We start from the raw sequence: 19,232 nt of genomic DNA, 5'->3' as shown, positions 1-19,232 counted from the left end.
GGGTTCAGTGGGAAGAATGACTTTATATTAGGGTCAGTGAGAAGTATACTCCTTACATTGCTTGTCAGTGGGAAAAATGACCTCATGTTAGGGTTCAGTGGTAAGTATGCTCCTTACATTGGTGGTCAGTGGGAAGAATGACTATAAATTGGGGTTCAGTCGGAAGAATGCTCCTTACATTTCTGGTCAGTGGGAAGTGACTTTATATTTGGGGTCCGTGTGAAGAATGCTCCTTACATTTGTGGTCAGTGGGAAGAATTACATTATATTTGGGGTCAGTGGGAAGTATGGTCCTTACATTGCTGGTCGATGGGAAAATTACCTTATATTGGGGTTCAGTGGGAATAATGACTTTATATTTGGGGTCAGTGCGAAGAATGCTCCTTACATTGGTGGTTAGTGGGAAGAATGACCCTATATTCGGGGGGTCAGTGGGAAGAATGACCTTATATTTGGGGTCAGTGGGAAGTATGATCCTCTATTTGGGGTCAGTGGGAAGAGTGCTCCTTATATTGGTGGTTAGTTTTAATTACGACCTTATATAGGTTCAGTGGTAAGAATACTTACATTGGTAGTCAGTGGGAAGAATAACCTTTCAGTGGGTGTCAGTGGGAAGAATGGCCTTTCACTGGGTGTCAGTGGTAAGGATGCTTCTTACATTGGTTGTTAGTGGGAGGAATACATTGGTGATAAATGTTAAGAGTGCTCCTTACATTAATGGTGGTGGTCAGTGGAAGAATCCCCCTATTAGGAATAGCTAAAAAGATCATTGGAGTCAGTGAATAGTTATCTAAAAAGTAGAACTTGCTAATTGCTCAAGCAACCTCTGGAATAAGCCTAGGTAAAGATTTTTCTAAGGGGTCCATTTAGCACAGTGGTTTAGTTTAGAGGTGCACTGAATGGAATTTTTGGTGCCGAAACCAAAATGCAGGATGTACTTGGCCTAAAACCGAGGTTGAAAATGACAAAAAAAAAAAATATATATATATATATATATATATATATATATATATATATATATATAATATTTTGATCAACCAATTATAAATAGAATATGCCTTCAGACAGCAGCAGTCTGAGCATATGAAAGAGTTAATAAGTGTGCCACATCCTAGAATTTACTAAATAGAGAACATGGAAGACTGGGAAGGAAGGATTTTCCAGGCACATAATATAATTAAAATCATTATTTATTCAAATTCCATATAAAAAAACAAAAAAGAAAAACAGACTATGAAAACATGTATGATATAAAACCGATTAGGGCCTAGATAAGGTTCACCAATCGTATATACAACATACAGCAGTTCTTATGAATTTGATTCTACACAAATACATTGCTGTTATACATATCCTGGATGTAAGAAAAAACTATAAACACCAAGGAGATCCTGTCAATGGTTGGCACAGAATGTAGGCACCATCCAGCCAGGGTCAGTTGATGGTGACAAAGAGTAACAGTTCAGCTGCTCAACATGTTTCGCCTCATAAAGAGGCTTCGTCTGGAGCTTAATTGTGGATAAATATTGTGGATAGATTCTGTACGATTGTTATGCAGGACTCAAGTCACCGCAATGTGATTGGTAGTAAGTAACGAAGAGACACTCCATGGATTAGTCAGAGCTTGGTATCATATGAACAGGAGCTATGTTCAAATATAGGGCTGGCTCAGGAATGGTAGACACCTGGCAGCCATCAATAAATTGAAATCGCTGAAAGCGTTTTCATATGCACATTTAGGTTGAGCCAATAAATTAGGCACTTTGACCAGCTCTGTCTACGTGTCCATGGTGTCCTCTCCGGATGGGGAACCGCCGCCTGTTCATATGATACCAAGCTCTGACTAATCCATGAGTGTCTCTTCGTTACTTCGTAACATGTTGAGCAGCTGAACTGTTACTCTTTGTCACCATCAACTGACCCTGGCTGGACGGTGCCTACATTCTGTGCCAACCATTGACAGGATCTCCTTGGTATTTATAGTTTTTTTTCTTACATCCAGGATATGTATAACAGCAATGTATTTGTGTAGAATCAAATTCATAAGAACTGCTGTATGTTGTATATACGATTGGTGAACCTTATCTGGGCCCTAATTGGTTTTATATCATACATGTTTTCATAGTCTGTTTTTTTCTTTTTTGTTTTTTTATATGGACTTTGAATAAATAATGATTATAATTATATTATGTGCCTGGAAAATCCTTCCTTCCCAGTCTTCCATGTTCTCTATTTAGTGATCAACCAATATCGTTTTTCTAGTGCTGATACCGATATTTTGGTCATCGGATAGCGGTATCGGCTGATATTTTTGGGATATTTTTTTTTTTTTTTCACAGGTACTATTTTGGAGGGATCTGGGGGTCTAAAAGACCCCAAACCCCTCCTCTGCACTTAAAAGCGTTCAAAACGCCAAGTTTGGCTGTTTTGAATGCCCGCATTTTTTTGAATTTGCCGCTGAGTACCCGGAAGGAATGTCATGACATCACTTCCGGGTTTTTTACATGGAGACCCGATCAGAGCCGAATGCAGCTTTGATTGTGTCTTCTCTTCCGAGGTCGTGCAGGTAGGATGCCCGGGTCTCCCGGTGGGACGGGAGACCTGGGCAAGCCCACTCCTTGTAATGCCGCATCGGTTGTCATTAAAAGACAGCCTGACCGTCGGCTACGTCTAGTTGCAGGCATCACTCCGGTACAAGCACTTTCCCGAAATTCAGCAATATCGGGAACCTCAGGGGCCAATTCTGATATATCGGGGAAAGTGCATATCGGCCCCTGCTATATCGGCATTGCCGATAATCGGTCGATCCCTAATAAATAAACATATGTCTTCACAATGGTTCGTTGCTCTTCCATTGTGGTGTTAAAAATCTTGCTTTCTGCATATTTAGTTAAAAAAACTGCACCAAAAACGCACCTACCCTTTGAAATGCATTGAAAAGGCAGCAGGAATGCATCAATAACATAGTTACATAGTTAAGTTGAAAAAAGACACAAGTCCATCTGGCTCAACCAATAAAAAACAAAAAAGAAAAACAGTAAAGAAAACCCAACCATACAATCCCATATACACAATCCTATACCTGTAGTTGATCCAGAGGAAGGCGAAAAAAAACCCAGCAAAGCATGATCCAATTTGCTACAGCAGGGAAAAAAAATCCTTCCTGATCCCCTGAGAGTCAATCGGATATTCCCTGGATCAACTTTACCTATAAATATTAGTACCCATTTATATTATGTACACCTAGGAAATAATCCAGGCCTTTTTTAAAGCAATCTAGTGAGCTAGCCAGAACCACCTCTGGAGGGAGTCTATTCCACTTTTTCACAGCTCTTACGGTGAAGAAACCTTTCCGTATTTGGAGATTAAATCTGTTTTCCTCTAGACGTAAAGAGGGCCCCCTTGTTCTCTGTGTTGACCTTAAAGTGAATAACTCAAAACCAAGTTCACTATATGGACCCCTTATGTATTTATACATGTTGATCATATCCCCCCTTAATCTCCTTTTCTAAAGAGAGAATACATTCAGTTCCTCTAATCTTTTCTCATAGCTGAGCTCCTCATGCCTCTTATCAGTCTGGTTTCCCTTCTCTTCACTTTCTCGAGTTCCCCGATATCCTTTTTAGGAACTGGTGCCCAAAATTGAACTGCATATTCCAGCTGAGGTATTACTAATGATTTGTACAGGGGCAAAATTATATCTCTCTCTCTGGAGTCCATGCCTCTGTTAATACAAGAAAGGACTTTGCTTGCTTTGGAAACCGCAGCTTGGCATTGCATGCTATTATAAAGCTTAGAATCTACCAGAACACCCAGATCCTTCTCCGCTATGGATTTCCCCAGTTCTACTCCCCCCTGGTATGTAAGATGCATGCATATTCTTAGCCCCAAATTGCATAACTTTATATTTATCAACATTAAACCTTATTTGCCACATAGTTGCCCAATGGAACAGTGCATTGAGGTCAGCTTGTAAGTTGGAGACATCCTGTAAGGAAGTTATTCCACTGCAAAGCTTGGTGTCATCTGCAAAGACTGAAATTATACTTTTAATCCCAGACCCTATATAATTTATAAAGATATTAAAAAGTAAGGGTCTCAACATTGAACCTTGGGGTACACCACTGATAACTTTAGACCATTCAGAGTAAGAATCATTAACCACTACTCTCTGAATTCTATCTTTTCGCCAACTTTCTATCCATTTATAAACCGATCTTTCCAAGCCTGTAGACTTTACCTTACACATTAGCCGTGTGGGGAACTGTGTCAAACACTTTTGCAAAATCCAAGTATACTACATCCACAGCCACCCCTCTGTCCAAGGTTTTACTTACCTACTCCTAAAAAGAAATCCGGTTTGTTTGACAACTTCTGTCTGTCATGAATCCATGCTGTCTGTTGCCTAAAATATTTTTTTCCAGCAAGAACTCATCTATGTGGTCTTTTATTAAACTCTCCAATATCTTCCCGACTATAGAAGTTAAACTAACAGGTCTATAGTTACTCGGCAAAGACTTTGATCCCTTTTTAAATATAGGCACCACATTGGCCCTACACCAATCCAGTGGTACTATTCCAGTCCTTAACGAGTCCCTAAAAATTAGAAACAAAGGCTTAGAGATTACAGCGCTCAATTCTTTTAGGATGCCTGGGTGGATGCCCTCTGGTCAGGTGCTTTATCCACTCTTATTCTGTGTAAATATTTCTGGACCATATCATTTTTGAGCCATTGTGGATCATTTGGGGCTGTATCAATACAATACCATCATCATTATGGCCATGAGCTCCCCCATGCTCCTTTGTATATACAGAGCTGAAGAAAGTATTTAATACATTTGCCTTCTCTTTGTCCCCAGTCATCCACTCCTAATTGTATAAGGTTACTGTAAGGAGCGTTTTAGATTAAGATTTGCTATTAGAGGTCCCTGTATTTTAATAATACATGTCTGACCTAACCTAAATATGCATATAGAAAGGTGTTCTGTACAGCGTTCAGAACTATAGACGGTTAAATGGTCAAAACAGATATAGGGACTCCAATTGTATGAGTTTAAATAATAGCACATTTATTAATGAAAGAATACATGTTTTTCATAACCGTACAGATATTTAAATCATTTAGTGTACCAGTATATATATATATATATATATATATACAAGGAACAAGACATACAACATATAACAATAAATATTAAACATAGTACCGGCCGGTGCATAATAATTCATTCACAGGGCTAATTTTAACTGTTTAGGATGCATGGTAAAATACCATTGGAATATCTTCTTGTGATGCGTGTCTGTGGACAAACGGGGTATAGTTCAAAATTACTTGAATAAGTGTAATTTGAAAAAATGGGGGGTCTTGGAAGGCAAGTCTGGTGGGATGGCTAGTCTCCAATTAGCATCATTGAAAAGTAATTCCGGGGTATAGATGTGCGGTCCGGAGTCTGTACAATCACTTATAACTCCGGTGGTAACTACCGTTGCTTCACCTTTTTATTCCCCTCTTTTTTCCTTTTACTAGATGCAGATTGGATATTTATACTTTCAGCGGGATGTAGGTAGGGTATGTGAGGGTATATGGTTAGTTATTAGGGATGATTCCCTTCCTGTTGCAGGGGTATAGAGGAGTGTCAGGGGTGTTTTTGGTAAGCAGGCATTCAGCGTATCTGTTGGGGACTATGCAGAGTGTTTGTGGTAGGGCGGGTTAGTGTTGGCTGCTCCGGTGTGGCTCCCACTCTGTCAGCCGTATGGCTGATGCTTCACCCCTTCTCCGAAATGCTGCGGTGCTGTTTCTCACTTACCTGACCTCCACTCTATAGCCGCTCGTTCCGATTCCTACCCTCCGGTGTTTGTCGGTTGTGATTGCCGATCCCAGTCCTCTTGCTTCCGCTCGCTTTCTCCTTTTCGTCCGCGTCTGAGACACTGATGGGCGTGCCGGCGGTGATGATGATGTCTTGTTTTGTAAAGGGCCTACATGCTCAGACCTAACCTTTTTACTATTAATATAGTTGAAGAATTTTTTCGGGTTTCTCCTACTATCTTTTGCAATCTGTCGTTTATTTAGAATTTTTGCATTCTTGATTTTTTTTTTTTTACATATTCTGTAATATTCTTTGTAACAGTTAAACAATGAAAGTGTTCCTTTATTATATATTTTTTAAAAGCTCTTTTATTATTATTTATAGCTTTTTCAATTTTGGCCGTGTTACATTTTTGATGTGTTTTTGAGTCACATGTCCTATGAAAAACACACAGATAAATCCCGGTGAAATTGCAGGCACTTTCGGCACCATTATCTGCATTTTTTTTTCTTCTAACCACCATTTTCAAACGATATTTCAGTGCATCTCTAGTTTAGTTATCAGCACTTCTGCCTTGTAGCACTTGATTAAGCCCCCGTTCACATCGGTGCGATTTGACAGGTCAAATCGCAGCTTTTACCGGCAATAGCACGGTTCCAATTGATGTGACGCCGACTTTGCGGTGCTGCACCGATCTCCAAAAGTAGTTCCTGCACTACTTTTGGCAACTTCAGGGGAGACTTCAATAGACCTCTGTGTATTAACCCGCACAGATGTCTTTCAAGTCACCCCTGAAGTTGGACTGAAATGTGGCTTTGATTTTGTGCGAGTTCAGATGAAGTTGCACGATTTCAAGCCGCATTCAATGTGAATGAGGGCTAAATCACAGTTAGGACACGGTCTGCATGTTGTTTTCATGTTCCCCTTGTGTTTGTGTGGATTTCCATTAAAACATAAGGGGTAGTTATTCTGGTGCAGCAGGAGAGCTCAGGCAAGGCTGACAATACGGCTTGGAGTTTCTGTGTTACAGCTTGCCAATGCTGGGAGTAGAGGGGGATATCATTGCAGCCTGTGCCTGCCACTGACCACCAATTCAGGAAGGCTGAGAGATGCCATGAAATGCAGAAGTCCCCCCCTGCTGGGTGATTGAATAAATACAAAACCAAAAAACGATTGTGCCTTTTCTTTGCCTGTCCTCTCTTCTCGTCTATTCTTAGAATTCATGTAACTGTATTCTGTTACTAGTTTACCATTCTGTGTAGGAGCATTTAAATGACATGATTGCTTCTTTATATGATTGTGCTGCTGTCGCAGCCCTCAGTTACAGCACAAAGAACAGCGCTGTATGCAGGACAATTTATGAATTGCAGTGCAAGTAGAAGCAATCTGCATGGTTTACTCACCTGCCCAGAAGTAACATTTTTTACACTTAGTGCTGGGTCACACTTGTGCGATGCGGGAAGGCTGCATCGCAAACGCACATCTGGCAGTTCACACTGCCATATGTGATATGCAGGGGGGTGTCAATTAAATGTTAATGACACCCCCAGTTTGATCGCATATCGCAGTGCGATCTGACAGTTCGCACAGGATCGGATCGCACAAGTGTGAACCACTGTGCGATTTGATCCTGACACGGCTGAAAAAAAGGGTCATGTGCGTCTTTTGTGCGGACAAAGTGTATGGCTGAATTCGCACTGCACATCCGATCGCATGTAATGAAGGAGCAGTGCGCTCCGATATTACATGCGATCGCCGCACACGCTATAGTGTGAACCGGCACTTAAAGTGATTATAAAGTCACAGTTAAAAAAAAAAAAAAATAATAAACATGTTATATTTACCTGCCCTGTGCAGTCCCTCTTCACTGCTCCCAGCCCCTCTCTCCTGTCGAGTGCCCCCACAGCAAGCAGCTTCCCATAGGGGCCAAGCTGCAACTCCTTGTGTCCATTCCCCCTCTCTCTCTCCTGTTTGGCTAACTGATTTTGACAGCTGCAGGAGCCAATGGCTCCGCAGCTGTATCTCAGCCAATCAGGAGACAGAGTCCCGGACGGCCAAGGGACTCGTGGACATCGCTGGATAGAGAGGGGGCTCAGGTAAGTATCAGAGGGGCTGTGGAGGCTGCTTTACACACAAGGCTTTTTATTTTAATGGATAGAATGCATTAAGATGATAAACCTTTTGCTTTTACAACTCCTTTAACCCCTTGCCGCCCGCCCACCGCAAATATGCTGCGGGCTGGCTCGGCTGCGCAAATCGCCTTACGGCAATCCATGCGCGTACTCCCATTAGCCAGCGGGGAAGCTGATTCATGGGGCTGGGGGCCGCGATTGCCTCCGGGCACCTGCGATCTTTCCCCGTGGAGAGAGAACAGCAGTCTGCTGTTGTAAACACAGCAGACCGTTGTTCTTTCAGTACAGAGCACCTGTGATCCTCCTATTTAGGATCACAGGTCTCTGTGTTGATTCCATAAGCCCATCCCCCTCACAGTTAGAAAACACCCCTAGGCTTACAGTACACTTAACCCTTCGATCGCCCCTGAGTTAACCCCTTCCCTGCCAGTGTCATTATTACAGTAACAGTGCATATTTTTTTGCACTGATTACTGTAGTAATGTCACTGCCCCCCCCCCCCCCCAAAATGTCAAAAATTTCAGTTAGGGGTCCAATCTGTCCATCGCAATGTCGCAGTCCCGCTAAAAATCGCTGATTGCCGCCATTACTAGTAAAAAAAAAAAAAATTACATTTTGTAGACACGATACTTTTTTGTGTAAACCAATCCAAGATACACTTAATGGGATTTTTTTTACCAAAAATGTGTAGCAGCATACAAATTGGCCTAAAATGATGAAAACATTTTGATTTTTACATTTTTTTTTTTTTTTTATTGGGAATGTTATATAGCAGAAAGTGAAAAATATATATATATTTTTTTCAGAATTGTCGCTATTTTTTGTTTAGCGCAAAAAATAAAAATTGCACAGGTGATCAAATACCACCAAAAGAAAGTGCTATTTGTGGGGAAAAAAAGGACATCAATTTTATTTGGGTGCAGCGTCGCACGACTGCGCAATTGTCCATTAAAATAACGCAGTGCCAAATCGCAAAAATTGGCCTGGTCATTAATGGGGTGAAACCTTCTGGTCCAGAAGTGGTTAAAGCTGAAGTTTAGCTTAAAAAAAAAAAAAAAATCCCTACAGCTTTAGTCACATTCCTTACCTGTAATGAAGTATGTCCCACGTTGTGCAGGCAGCTGGGTACTGGAGAAGTTTTCACTGTAGGGATGCCCTGTCCTCTTTCTGTCTCTGAACTTCCAGTGCTGCAATGGTTAACAGCTTTGAGTCTCCAGGCAGAACCAGCAGTACAAATGGTCCGACTGGGACAACCCCCCTCCCCCTTCCTCCTCCTCCATTGAGAAACCTTCTTTCTTAGATTACACTGTCTATAAAATGATCTGTGAATGGACGAAAGTCTGATCAGTCCCAGGATTCTCTCCCAGGTCCCAGGATTCAAATTTAAAGCAGAACTCCAGGTAGAGGTACCAAAGCATGATATTGTTCAGTTGCTCTCATGTGTTGCTTAGCAGTTAGTATTTACTGCACTGTGGTCCCTAGTTTTTGTGGGTTTCCTCCCACACTCCTAGGATTAGCTGGTATGTTGGTTATCTCCTATCCAAACTTCCCCTGGCATGTGGGATAATAAAGCTGACCATACGTTCATATGAAGATTCGTGCAAATATTCTCGTCTGTACATTCGATCACTTGAATGTCTCTTGAAAGCACTTTGAAAACGCTTTTACTGTTTTTTTTGGAATGGACTTACCTGATCGAAAAGCACATTCAATTTTAGAAATGTGTTTGTTTATGAAAACATTTTACATTCTGCTCCTTTAACCACTTTGGCACTGCTCACATTGCTGCTACTGTGGCACAGTGACTCGTTATCATCCAGCGACATAGACCTACGTCGCTGGACTCCGCCCTTTGTGGGTGGCGCGCGCGCCGCCGGAGGCGCGCTCCCGCTGTCTTCAGTCACAGCGGGAGTCGGGCCAGGGGAGGAGCGGCGGCGATCGCCGCTGCTCTTCCCCGATCGTCGGGGAATCGAGTTTGGAGATCCGCCCGCTTATGTAAACAAAGCGGGCGGATCTCCTAAGTGACAAGGAGTGACAGATTGCAGTGTTCAGCATAACTGAACATGCGATCTGTGCTTGTGTCACTAAGGCACCTCCCCCCCCCCCCCACACGTTAGTAAGCACCAGGCATACATTAACCCTTCCCTCTCCAATAAAATGAACCCCTTCCCTGCCAGTGTCATTTTTACAGTAACAGTGCATATATATATAGCACTGATTACTGCAGTAATGTCACTGGTACCCCCAAAAGTGTCAAAAATGTCAGTCAAGGGTCCGATCTGTCCGCCGCAATGTCGCAGTCCCGCAAAAAAAATCGCAGATCGCCGCCATTACGCGTTAAAGAAAAAACACCATAAATGACAGAAATCTTTACCTTAGTTAGTAAATGCAATAACTTTTGCGCAAACCAATCAAAATACGCTTATTGGGATTTTTTTTTACCAAACATAGGTAGCAGAAAACAAATTGGCCAAAAATGTTAAAAAAATTTTGATTTTTTTTTTACATTTTTTTGGGGGGGGGGGGGGGGGAATTTCATATAAAAAAATGTTAAAAATATTGTTATTTTTTCAAAATAAACGCTCTTTTTTTGTTTATAGCGCAAAAAAGTAAAAATCGCACAGATGATCAAATACCACCAAAAGAAAGCGTTGTTTGTGGGAAAAAAAGAACGTAAATTTCGCTTGGGTACGGCGTCGCACGACCGCGCAATTGTCAGTTAAAGTCGCACAGCGTCGAATCGCAAAAAGTGGCCTGGACGTAAGACATCAAAATCCTCCAGTGGTAAAGTGGTTAAAGTTTCCCGTCTCTGCGGTCAAAAACTAATGTTCATTTGAACCCACTTAGAATTAGTAAATTGAGTGAATGTCCTTTAAAACAAAAATATTCAAATTAAATTCTACTGGTGTATGGACATCTTTCGATTGTAAGCTTCATGAAGGCAGGGACTGATGTGACTGTACAGGATGTCAATTGTTAGTGCTATATAAAGACCTTTAATGAATACACTGCTCAAAAAAATTAAAGGAACAATTTTTTTAATCAGAGTATAACATCAAGTGAATTAAACTCCTGGGATATTGATCTGGTCAGTTAAGTAGCAGAGGGGGTTGTTAATCAGTTTGAGCTGCTTTTGTGTTAATGAAATTAACGGGCACTAGATGGACAAGAGTGAGACAACCTCCAAAACAGGAATGGTTTTATTGGTGGAGGCCACTGACATTTTTTCCCTACTCCTCATCTCTTAATGTTTTTCACTAGTTTTGCATTTGGCTAGGGTCAGTGTCACTACTGGTAGCATCAGGCGATACCTGGACCCTATACAGGTTGCACAGGCAGTCCAACTCCTCCAGGATGGCACATCCATACGTGCCATTGCCAGAAGGTTTGTTCTGTCTCCCAGCACAGTCCTAAGAGCATGGAGGAGATTCCAGGAGACAGGCAGTTACTCTAGGACAGTGTTTCCCAACACCGGTCCTCAGGGCACATTAACCACTTAAGCCCTGGAAGATTTTACCCCCTTCCTGACCAGGGGGTATTTTGCGATTCGGCACTGCGTTGACTTTAACGGACAATTGCGCGGTCGTGCGACGCTGTACCCAAACAAATTTGACGTCCTTTTTTCCCACAAACAGAGCTTTCTTTTGGTGGTATTTGATCACCTGTGCGATTTTTTTTTTTTTTTTTTTTTTTTTTTGATCATGCGCTATAAACAAAAAAAGAGCGTCAATTTTGCAAAAATAACAGTATTTTTCACATTTTTTATATGAAATTCCCCCCCAAAAAAATGTAAAAATCTAAATTTTTTAACATTTTCGGCCAATTTGTTTTATGCTACATATGTTTGGTAAAAAAAATCGCAAAAAGCGTATTTTTTTTGCTTTGCACAAAAGTTATTGCGTTTACTAACAAAGGGAAAGATTTTTGTTGTTTTTTTTTTAACGCGTAATGGCGGCGGTCTGTGATTTTTTTTTTTTTTTTGCGGGACTGCGACATTTGGGCGGACAGATCGGACCCTTGACTGACATTTTTGTCACTTTTGGGGTTACCAGTGACATTTCTACAGTAATCAGTGCTATACATATGCACTGTTACTGTAAAATTACACTAGTAGTGAAGGGGTTAACTTTTTTTAGAGGGAGGGGCTGTGTGTGTCCCTAGGGGCGTGATTCTAACTGTGATAGGCTGTGGCTTGAGGTGTAGGAACAATGATCAATGGTCCTACATAGTAGAGCCGTATGATCACTGTTCCTACACAGGGGAGAATGACAGGCGGCTTGTTTACACTAGCCGCCTGCCTTTCTCCACCTGTCACGGACGATCGTGAGTGAGCGGCGGACATTGGGTCCGCCGCTCACACGCGCGGGGGGGTCCGTGACCGCTCGGGAGCGCGCCTCCGGCGGCGCGCGCTAGCTCCCCAGAGCCTCACAGGTTAGTGACGTACTGGTACGTCACTTTGCCTGTGAGGGGCTGACCGCCGCAGTATATGTACTTGCGGCGGTCGGCAAGTGGTTAACAGGCCAGATTTTAAGTATTACCTTGGGGAGATGCAGACTAGAATACTGCAATCACTGAGCAGCAAATAATATCACCTGTGATGTATTTCAGTTCTCTTGCAAACCTGGCCTGTTAGTGTGCCCTGAGGATGGGAGTTGAGAAACACTGCTCTAGGAGAGCTGGACAGGGCCATAGAAGGTCCTTAACCCATCAGCAGGACTGGTATTTGCTCCTTTGTGCAAGGAGGGACAGGATAAGCACTGCCAGAGCCCTACAAAATGACCTCAAGCAGACCACTGCTGTCAATGTCTGACCAAACAATCAGAAACAGACTTCATGAGGGAGGCCTGAGTGGCTGAGGTCCTCTAGTGGGCCCTGTGCTCACTGCCCGGCACCATGGAGCTCGATTGGCATTAACCATTGAACACCAGAATTGGCAGGTCTGCCACTGGCGTCCTGTGCTTTTCACAGATGAGAGCAGGTTCACCCTGAGCACATGTGACAGATGTAAAAGGGTCTGGTGAAGCCGTGGAGAACGCTATGCTGCAAGTACATTTTTTTAGCATGATCGGTTTGGTGGTGGGTCAGTGATGGTTTTGGGAGGCATATCCATGGAGGGACGCACAAACCTCTACAGGCTAGACTATGGCACCCTGACTGCCATTAGGTATCAGGATGAAATCCTTGGACCCATTGTCACAACCTACACTGGTGCAGTGGGTCCTTGGTTCCTCCTGGTGCACGACAATGCCCGGCCTCATTTGGGGAGAGTATGCAGCCAGTTCTTGGAGGATGACGGAATTGATACCATTGAATGGCTCCCCTCACTCGCCTGACCTAAATCCAATAGAACACCTATGGGACATTATGTTTCATTCCATCCAATGCCGCTAGGTTGCACCTCAGTCTGTTCAGGAGCTCAGTGATGCCCTGGTCCAGATCTGGGAGGAAATACCCCAGGACACAATCTGTCGTCTCATTAGGAACATGCCCTGACGTTGTCAGGCATGCATACAAGCACGTGTGGGCCATACAAACTACCATTTGAGTTGCTGCAATGAAATTTTAGCAAAATGCAAGCCTGCTGCATAATTTTTTCACTTTGATTTTCGGAGAGTCTTTGATGTGGCATCCTATCGTTCCTAACTCATTACCCAGTCCATATCAGTAAAGATATCCAGCATGATATTTTTCCCCATTGAGATTTGATGTGTTTTCAGTGTTCCTTTAATTTTTTTGAGCAATGTACATTGCTGAGATCTACGATCTGATTTCCTAATCTCAGTCCTTCTCATTTTTCTCTTTTTCTCTCCCAGGCAGTTACTTTGCCAGCCACTTTATCATGGGTGGAGAGAAGTTCGAATCCAGCCATCCAGAGGGTTACCTGTTTGGGGAAAACAGTGACCTGAACTTCTTGGGCAGCCGGCCTGTCACGGTAATGTACATGTGTGCCGTTGGTTCAAAATCTCTCCTTTTTAATGTGTACATCTGTGTAACTGACAGATCTTCAGCACATGAGATGTTTCACGCTGTAAGCACATACATGTTTTTCATCCCCATTGATTGACATGCCAAGTGATTTCACACCTCCGCTCACTGTGCCTGTACTGTGCTCCCTCCCTCCTGTGCCAGCCTGTGTTTCAGGGGCATTCTAGGATACCACCGCCTTCTTGGTGGAGGGATGGAGCACAGTGCTCACACGTGTATGTCTAATCCCACACACATGTGTCATTAACCCTTGCTGCTACTACTGCACATGGAGGTGATTAAGTCCCGTGCTTTTTTTTTTTTTTACTGCTCAGGATCTTTGAATTCAGTAATACATCCCATCATGCCTGCACACACACCGTGCACAATGTCATATGTTTGTGTTCTTGCTGAAATGGTGTTACCATCCCTCCGTAGACACAATCTGCTTACCTCTTGCTGTCACATACAATTAACCCCTGCTGCCTTGATTACAGCTATTTCTGATAATTCATTGATGCACAGTGTTAACCCAATTATGGCCTGCAGGGTTGCTAACTCATCTGTAATAAGACTTGAGGAGATATGCATGTTGCAGGCACTCGTCCACCTCCAGCATCTCCTCTGTGTTAACGGATTGACATTTTAATATAGAATTTTTTGGGGGGGGGAGGGGGGGGGGGTTAGCAGTAAGATGAGTTTTTTGTATTCTGCGCCTAGCTTTCTTTGGTTAATTTTTTTTCTTTTTGCCTAAAAAAAAAAAATGAACAGGGCGATATACTTTTTCTTAATCCGTAGGGCCAAAAGGGTTGCAAAAATCGGAGGTTTATGGAATTATTGTTGCTGTAGTACATTAGTGAATGCTGCACATTGGCCTTGTTTATTAAACTGTTGTTCCTTTGCGATCATTGGTTGTTTTTAAAAATGTACAGGGTTATGATGGCTATATATTTCAAAGTAGTACAGCTCTCTTGCAGAGAAATGCATTGCATTGTCATAAAATAGTGCTTATTCTTTTTATTTATTTTTTGATTAACAATAAGGACCCCTTCATACATGCGCTGGCGTTATTTCATTCGTTTTTGTGCTTTCTGGCACGTTGCCTAATGCAATCCATTTATTTTGAATAGGCTGGCAGCGCCCCTTAGTGCACCTAAAACAGTACCTGCAGCACTTGGTATGTGTGTTGTGATACGTGATAGAGCAAGTATGTTGACAGCTATTAGACGTTTACATTGGGGTGCCTTTCTCAATAAAAACACCTCTCATTTATGTGTGTTGTGGTAACCCAGGAAAATGTGTTTCTCTATCGTTCATTAACAGACGCAGCTCCATATTCTTCTTGACTATTGGTTTATGCTGCCCCCTACAGGAGTAGGACACTAGGCAGGAAAAATCTTTACCACGTCTATGGGGTAGTCCCTGCAGGCATACACCCACTCACTCTGCTATAGAATTCAGTTTGTTTCTGCCTAGTTTAGGAGTAGGACCTAGTTCCCAGCTGGGACTTCGGTCTTGGCTTGTCTTTTATTTTAAAGGGAACCTTGGTTAAAAAAATGTAATTTCTTAGCTAGTTATGTTCCTGAGAGAACTACAATCAACAGCCGGACTGGTTTTCGGACTAGATATTCTAGATCCTTAAGGTCTTCCAGTCCAACCAGCGAGCGTGAACAGCTTATAGCCCAGCTCTAGGCCTCGACACAACAGAGCCCCAATGGACGGGGCTGGCCCGCGAGTGAAACACTTCGCCGGGATGCACAGGACCTGATTCGTCCTGAGTCGCAGCGTACCCCATGGCTGTCAGCACCCCCACCCCAAGTGGAGAGGTAGTCTGTCCGGAGTAGCGCCCACCCAATGTCGTTGGTATGGTGAGTAGTGTTCCCCCATAGCTCTGGTGGTCTCGGGGCGGACGTGGGCCCCTCCCTGGGAAGGTCGGACTCTCGGGTATTCCTCATTTCCCCTGGCCTCTCGGTAAGTACCAGTCCTACCTCCCCACCATCACCACCACCTCCCCACCATCACCACCTACCTCAGTCAGCAACAGGGGTCCTCGGGGGGTGGACGCGCCGATGCCGCTATAGCGGATCCGCTGGGGGGGGGGGGGTTAACCCTGGTGGGGGTCCCTGGCAGGGACCCCCCATTGCCACAAATCTTTTCGACCTCTTAGGGGGTCCCGGTTACCGCATGGCACGCCGCGGGGGCCGCCATTTTACTGTAGAATCTTTCAGCCTCATTTTGCAGAATTTCCCATTGAAATGCATGGGTGGCCATGTTTTTGTGGTTTCCCCATAGAAATGCTTTGGGTGCCCATTTTTCTTGGAGTCCACGAATGCTGGACAGCAGGGCGCAGCTAGGTCTTTACTCTACTCTAGTGAATGACCCAGGTACTTCCTCTTCCAATTTTTGCAGCTTTCTTAAAGTGACACTGCTCGATTCCAGGGTTCATATGGAGTCCCAGGAACAAATTTCACCTACAGACCCCCTCCTTGTGGTTAAGGAGACCTCCGGGTCGCAACCCCTGTTTGCCTTAATGGTGGTTTTGGAAAACCTGGTGTCAAAAGTGGATTTGGGTTTAAAAAAACACCACTAGTAAAAAGCGCCCTGTGCCCTCCCCTGCCTCTCCTGTATCCTCAGATTCTGAGGTACAGTAGATATGGCCGCCGCGGACGCATGTCACCCTGAGGGTTCTGCGTCATCGCACTTGGATGGCAAGGACGACGTGTCCTTGTCCGCAGCTGCTCGGGAAAGCACGCTGGTGGAGGCACTTATAGTGTCAGGGCGGGAAACTATAAAAATGGCGGACGATTCTGCAGCGTCAGGGACGCAGGTGTCATTTGGCACTCGCAAATTCCAGAAGTCGGGCATAGTTTTCTCTTGTCTGTTTTTGACAAAATTGTCTCTGACCAATGGGGGTGCCTCAAACAGATGTTAGTGGTGCCGAAGCGTTTTAATAGGCGATATCCATTTGCGGACGTGGTATCCGCAAAATTGACAGTTCAACCGAAGGTGGACCACCTGGTCTCCAGACTGAACAAATCTACTGTGGTCCCGGTGGAGGAGTACCCAGTCTTTAAAGACCCTGTGGATAGAAGGATTGAGTCTCTGTCCCTCCACTTACATGTCATAGCGGGCTCAATACTTAAACCGATCTTTGTGATCACTCTGGTGTCCCAGACCATAACCGATTGGGCGAAGTTACTAAAAAGTGACCTAGAAACAGAACAGCTCCCTCCGGGCCTGACAGAGCTAACAGACCAAATGGTTCAAGCCCTACTTCGCCAGTCTTGGTACGCAGATCTGGTAAGGCTGGTCTCTAATGCTCCTTGGAGACTTTCTCTCAGGGAAGATCTGCTGTCTCAAGGGCTGATCTTCCATCCTGCTTTACAGTCGCTGGCTTTAACAGCGTGATTTTTGAATGCCAGGTATTGAAGGTTAGGGGTCTTTCTGACTCCTGATTCCTAAACTGCTGAAGGCTAGAAAATCTACATCCAGGAAGATCTATCATCGCACGTGGAAATCGTACATCTCATGGTGTGAATCGTTGAAGGTGCATACTCGCCTTTTTTTCAGTGGCTAGGATTTTGACCTTTCTCCAAAGAGGGGTTGAATAACGGTTGGCCTTGGGTACTATTAAAGGCCAAGTGTCGGCTTTGGCTGTGTTTTTTCAACGCCCTTTAGTACGCAAGCCTTGATTCACACTCTTATTCAAGGGGTTCGCCATATGGCTCCTCCTATACGATCCCCATTACCTCCGTGAGATCTTAACTTGGTACTGTCTGTTCTTCTAAAACCTCCCTTTGAGAACGTTAGGAGATTCCTCTGCTTACACTGTCGCAAAAGGTAGCCTTTTTGGTGGCTATTACCTCTGCTTGCAGAGTATCTAAATTGGCTGCTCTATCCTGCCGTTCACCTTATCTGGTGGTCCACGGAGAGAAGGTGGTACTTGGACCTAATCAGTCGTTTCTTCTTAAGGTGGTTTCTGATTTCCATTTGAATGAAGGCATTGTGCTGCCTTCACTCAGTCCTAAGCCCAAGCATCCCAAGGAATTTGTCTTGCATTCTTTGAATGTGGTTCGGGCAATTAGGGTTGGGCTCGTCAGCGGGGAAGCCTGTGCCTTTGTCAGGCGGCTCTGATTGCCGCCTGACGCTGGCAATCGTTCCCCGCTGAGGGAGAAGGACGGTCAGCTGATGTAAACACAGCTGCCCGTCCTTCTCCCTGCAATAATCACAGAGACTGTGTGATCCTGCTATATAGGATCGCATGTCTTTGTGATCATTTCAAAAGCCACATCCCCCCACAGTTAGAATCACTCCCCTAGGCTTACATTTGACCCCTTGATCATCAACAGGGTTAACCCCTTCCCTGCCAATGGCATTATTACAGTAACCGTGCATATTTTTAGCACTGATTACTATAGTAATGTCACTGGTCCCCCCCCAAAAGTGTCAAAAATGTCAGTTGGTGGTCCGATCAGTCCGCCGCAATGTTGCAGTCCCGCAAAAAATCGCAGATTGCCGCAATTACTAGTAAAAAAAAAAAAAAACCAATAAAAATTACATAAATCTTTCCCGTAGTTAGTAGATGCAATAACTTTTGCGCAAACCAATCAAAATACGTTAATTGCTATTTTTTTTACCAAAATATGTAGCAGAAAACAAATTGGCCTAAAATGTTAAAGTTTCTCTAGTTAGTTCTAAGTCTATCTTCTGTTATCCATGGCGGTACTTCCTGAGGTTTATTATTTAGTTTAGCATTACAAGCTGGGTTAGAGTAGCCCCCCAATTCTTTTGTGACTGAAGTGAAGAAATTATTTAACACTTTCACCTTCTCTCTGTACTCTGTGGCCAGCTTCCATTCATCGTCTTTTATGGGGCCAATGTGTTCTGGCCTCACTTTCTTACTATTAATATACTTAAAGAATTTCTTGTTTTTTTTTTACTCTCTTCCGCTATATGTCTCTCGTGTTCTATTTTAGCCGCCTTGATTTCACCTTTACATTTCTTATTGCACTCTTTGTAATGCTTGAATGCTGCCAATGACCCCTCAGCCTTGTATTTTTTGAAGGCCTTTTTCTTTAGTATTAACATGCATTTTTATGTTGGAGTTTAGCCACCCAGGGTTTAGTTTTGCTCTTTTAAATGTATTTCCCTTTGGAATGCACTGGCCAATCCCTTTGTTTAGTATGCTCTTGAAGCACTCCCATTTTTCCTTCGTGTTCTTTGTTCCTAGGGTTCTATCCCATTTGATATTTTCTAGCAAAGAGTGCAGTTTTGGGATATTGGCTCTTTTGAAATTCAGTGTCCTTATATTACCCTTGTGTTTCCTATA

The 19,232-nt window shown here is 43.5% G+C and overlaps 1 protein-coding gene across 2 annotated transcripts in view; it reads left to right on the top strand.

Moving 5' to 3' along the window:
- Positions 1-19,232, top strand: part of RNF157 (ring finger protein 157) — a 225,198-nt gene that overhangs the window by 45,157 nt on the left and 160,809 nt on the right. For both annotated transcript variants that reach the window (XM_082272519.1, XM_082272520.1), the window contains exon 3: positions 13,753-13,871. In XM_082272519.1, coding sequence (XP_082128645.1) covers positions 13,753-13,871 — 119 coding nt within the window. The remainder of the gene's footprint in view (positions 1-13,752; positions 13,872-19,232) is intronic.

Source organism: Pelophylax lessonae (genome assembly GCF_965119305.1).
Source record: "Pelophylax lessonae genome assembly, chromosome: 11".
Lineage (NCBI taxonomy): Eukaryota > Metazoa > Chordata > Amphibia > Anura > Ranidae > Pelophylax > Pelophylax lessonae.
Note: the sequence above shows the minus strand (reverse complement) of the source record. Positions and strands in the feature narration are given on the sequence as shown.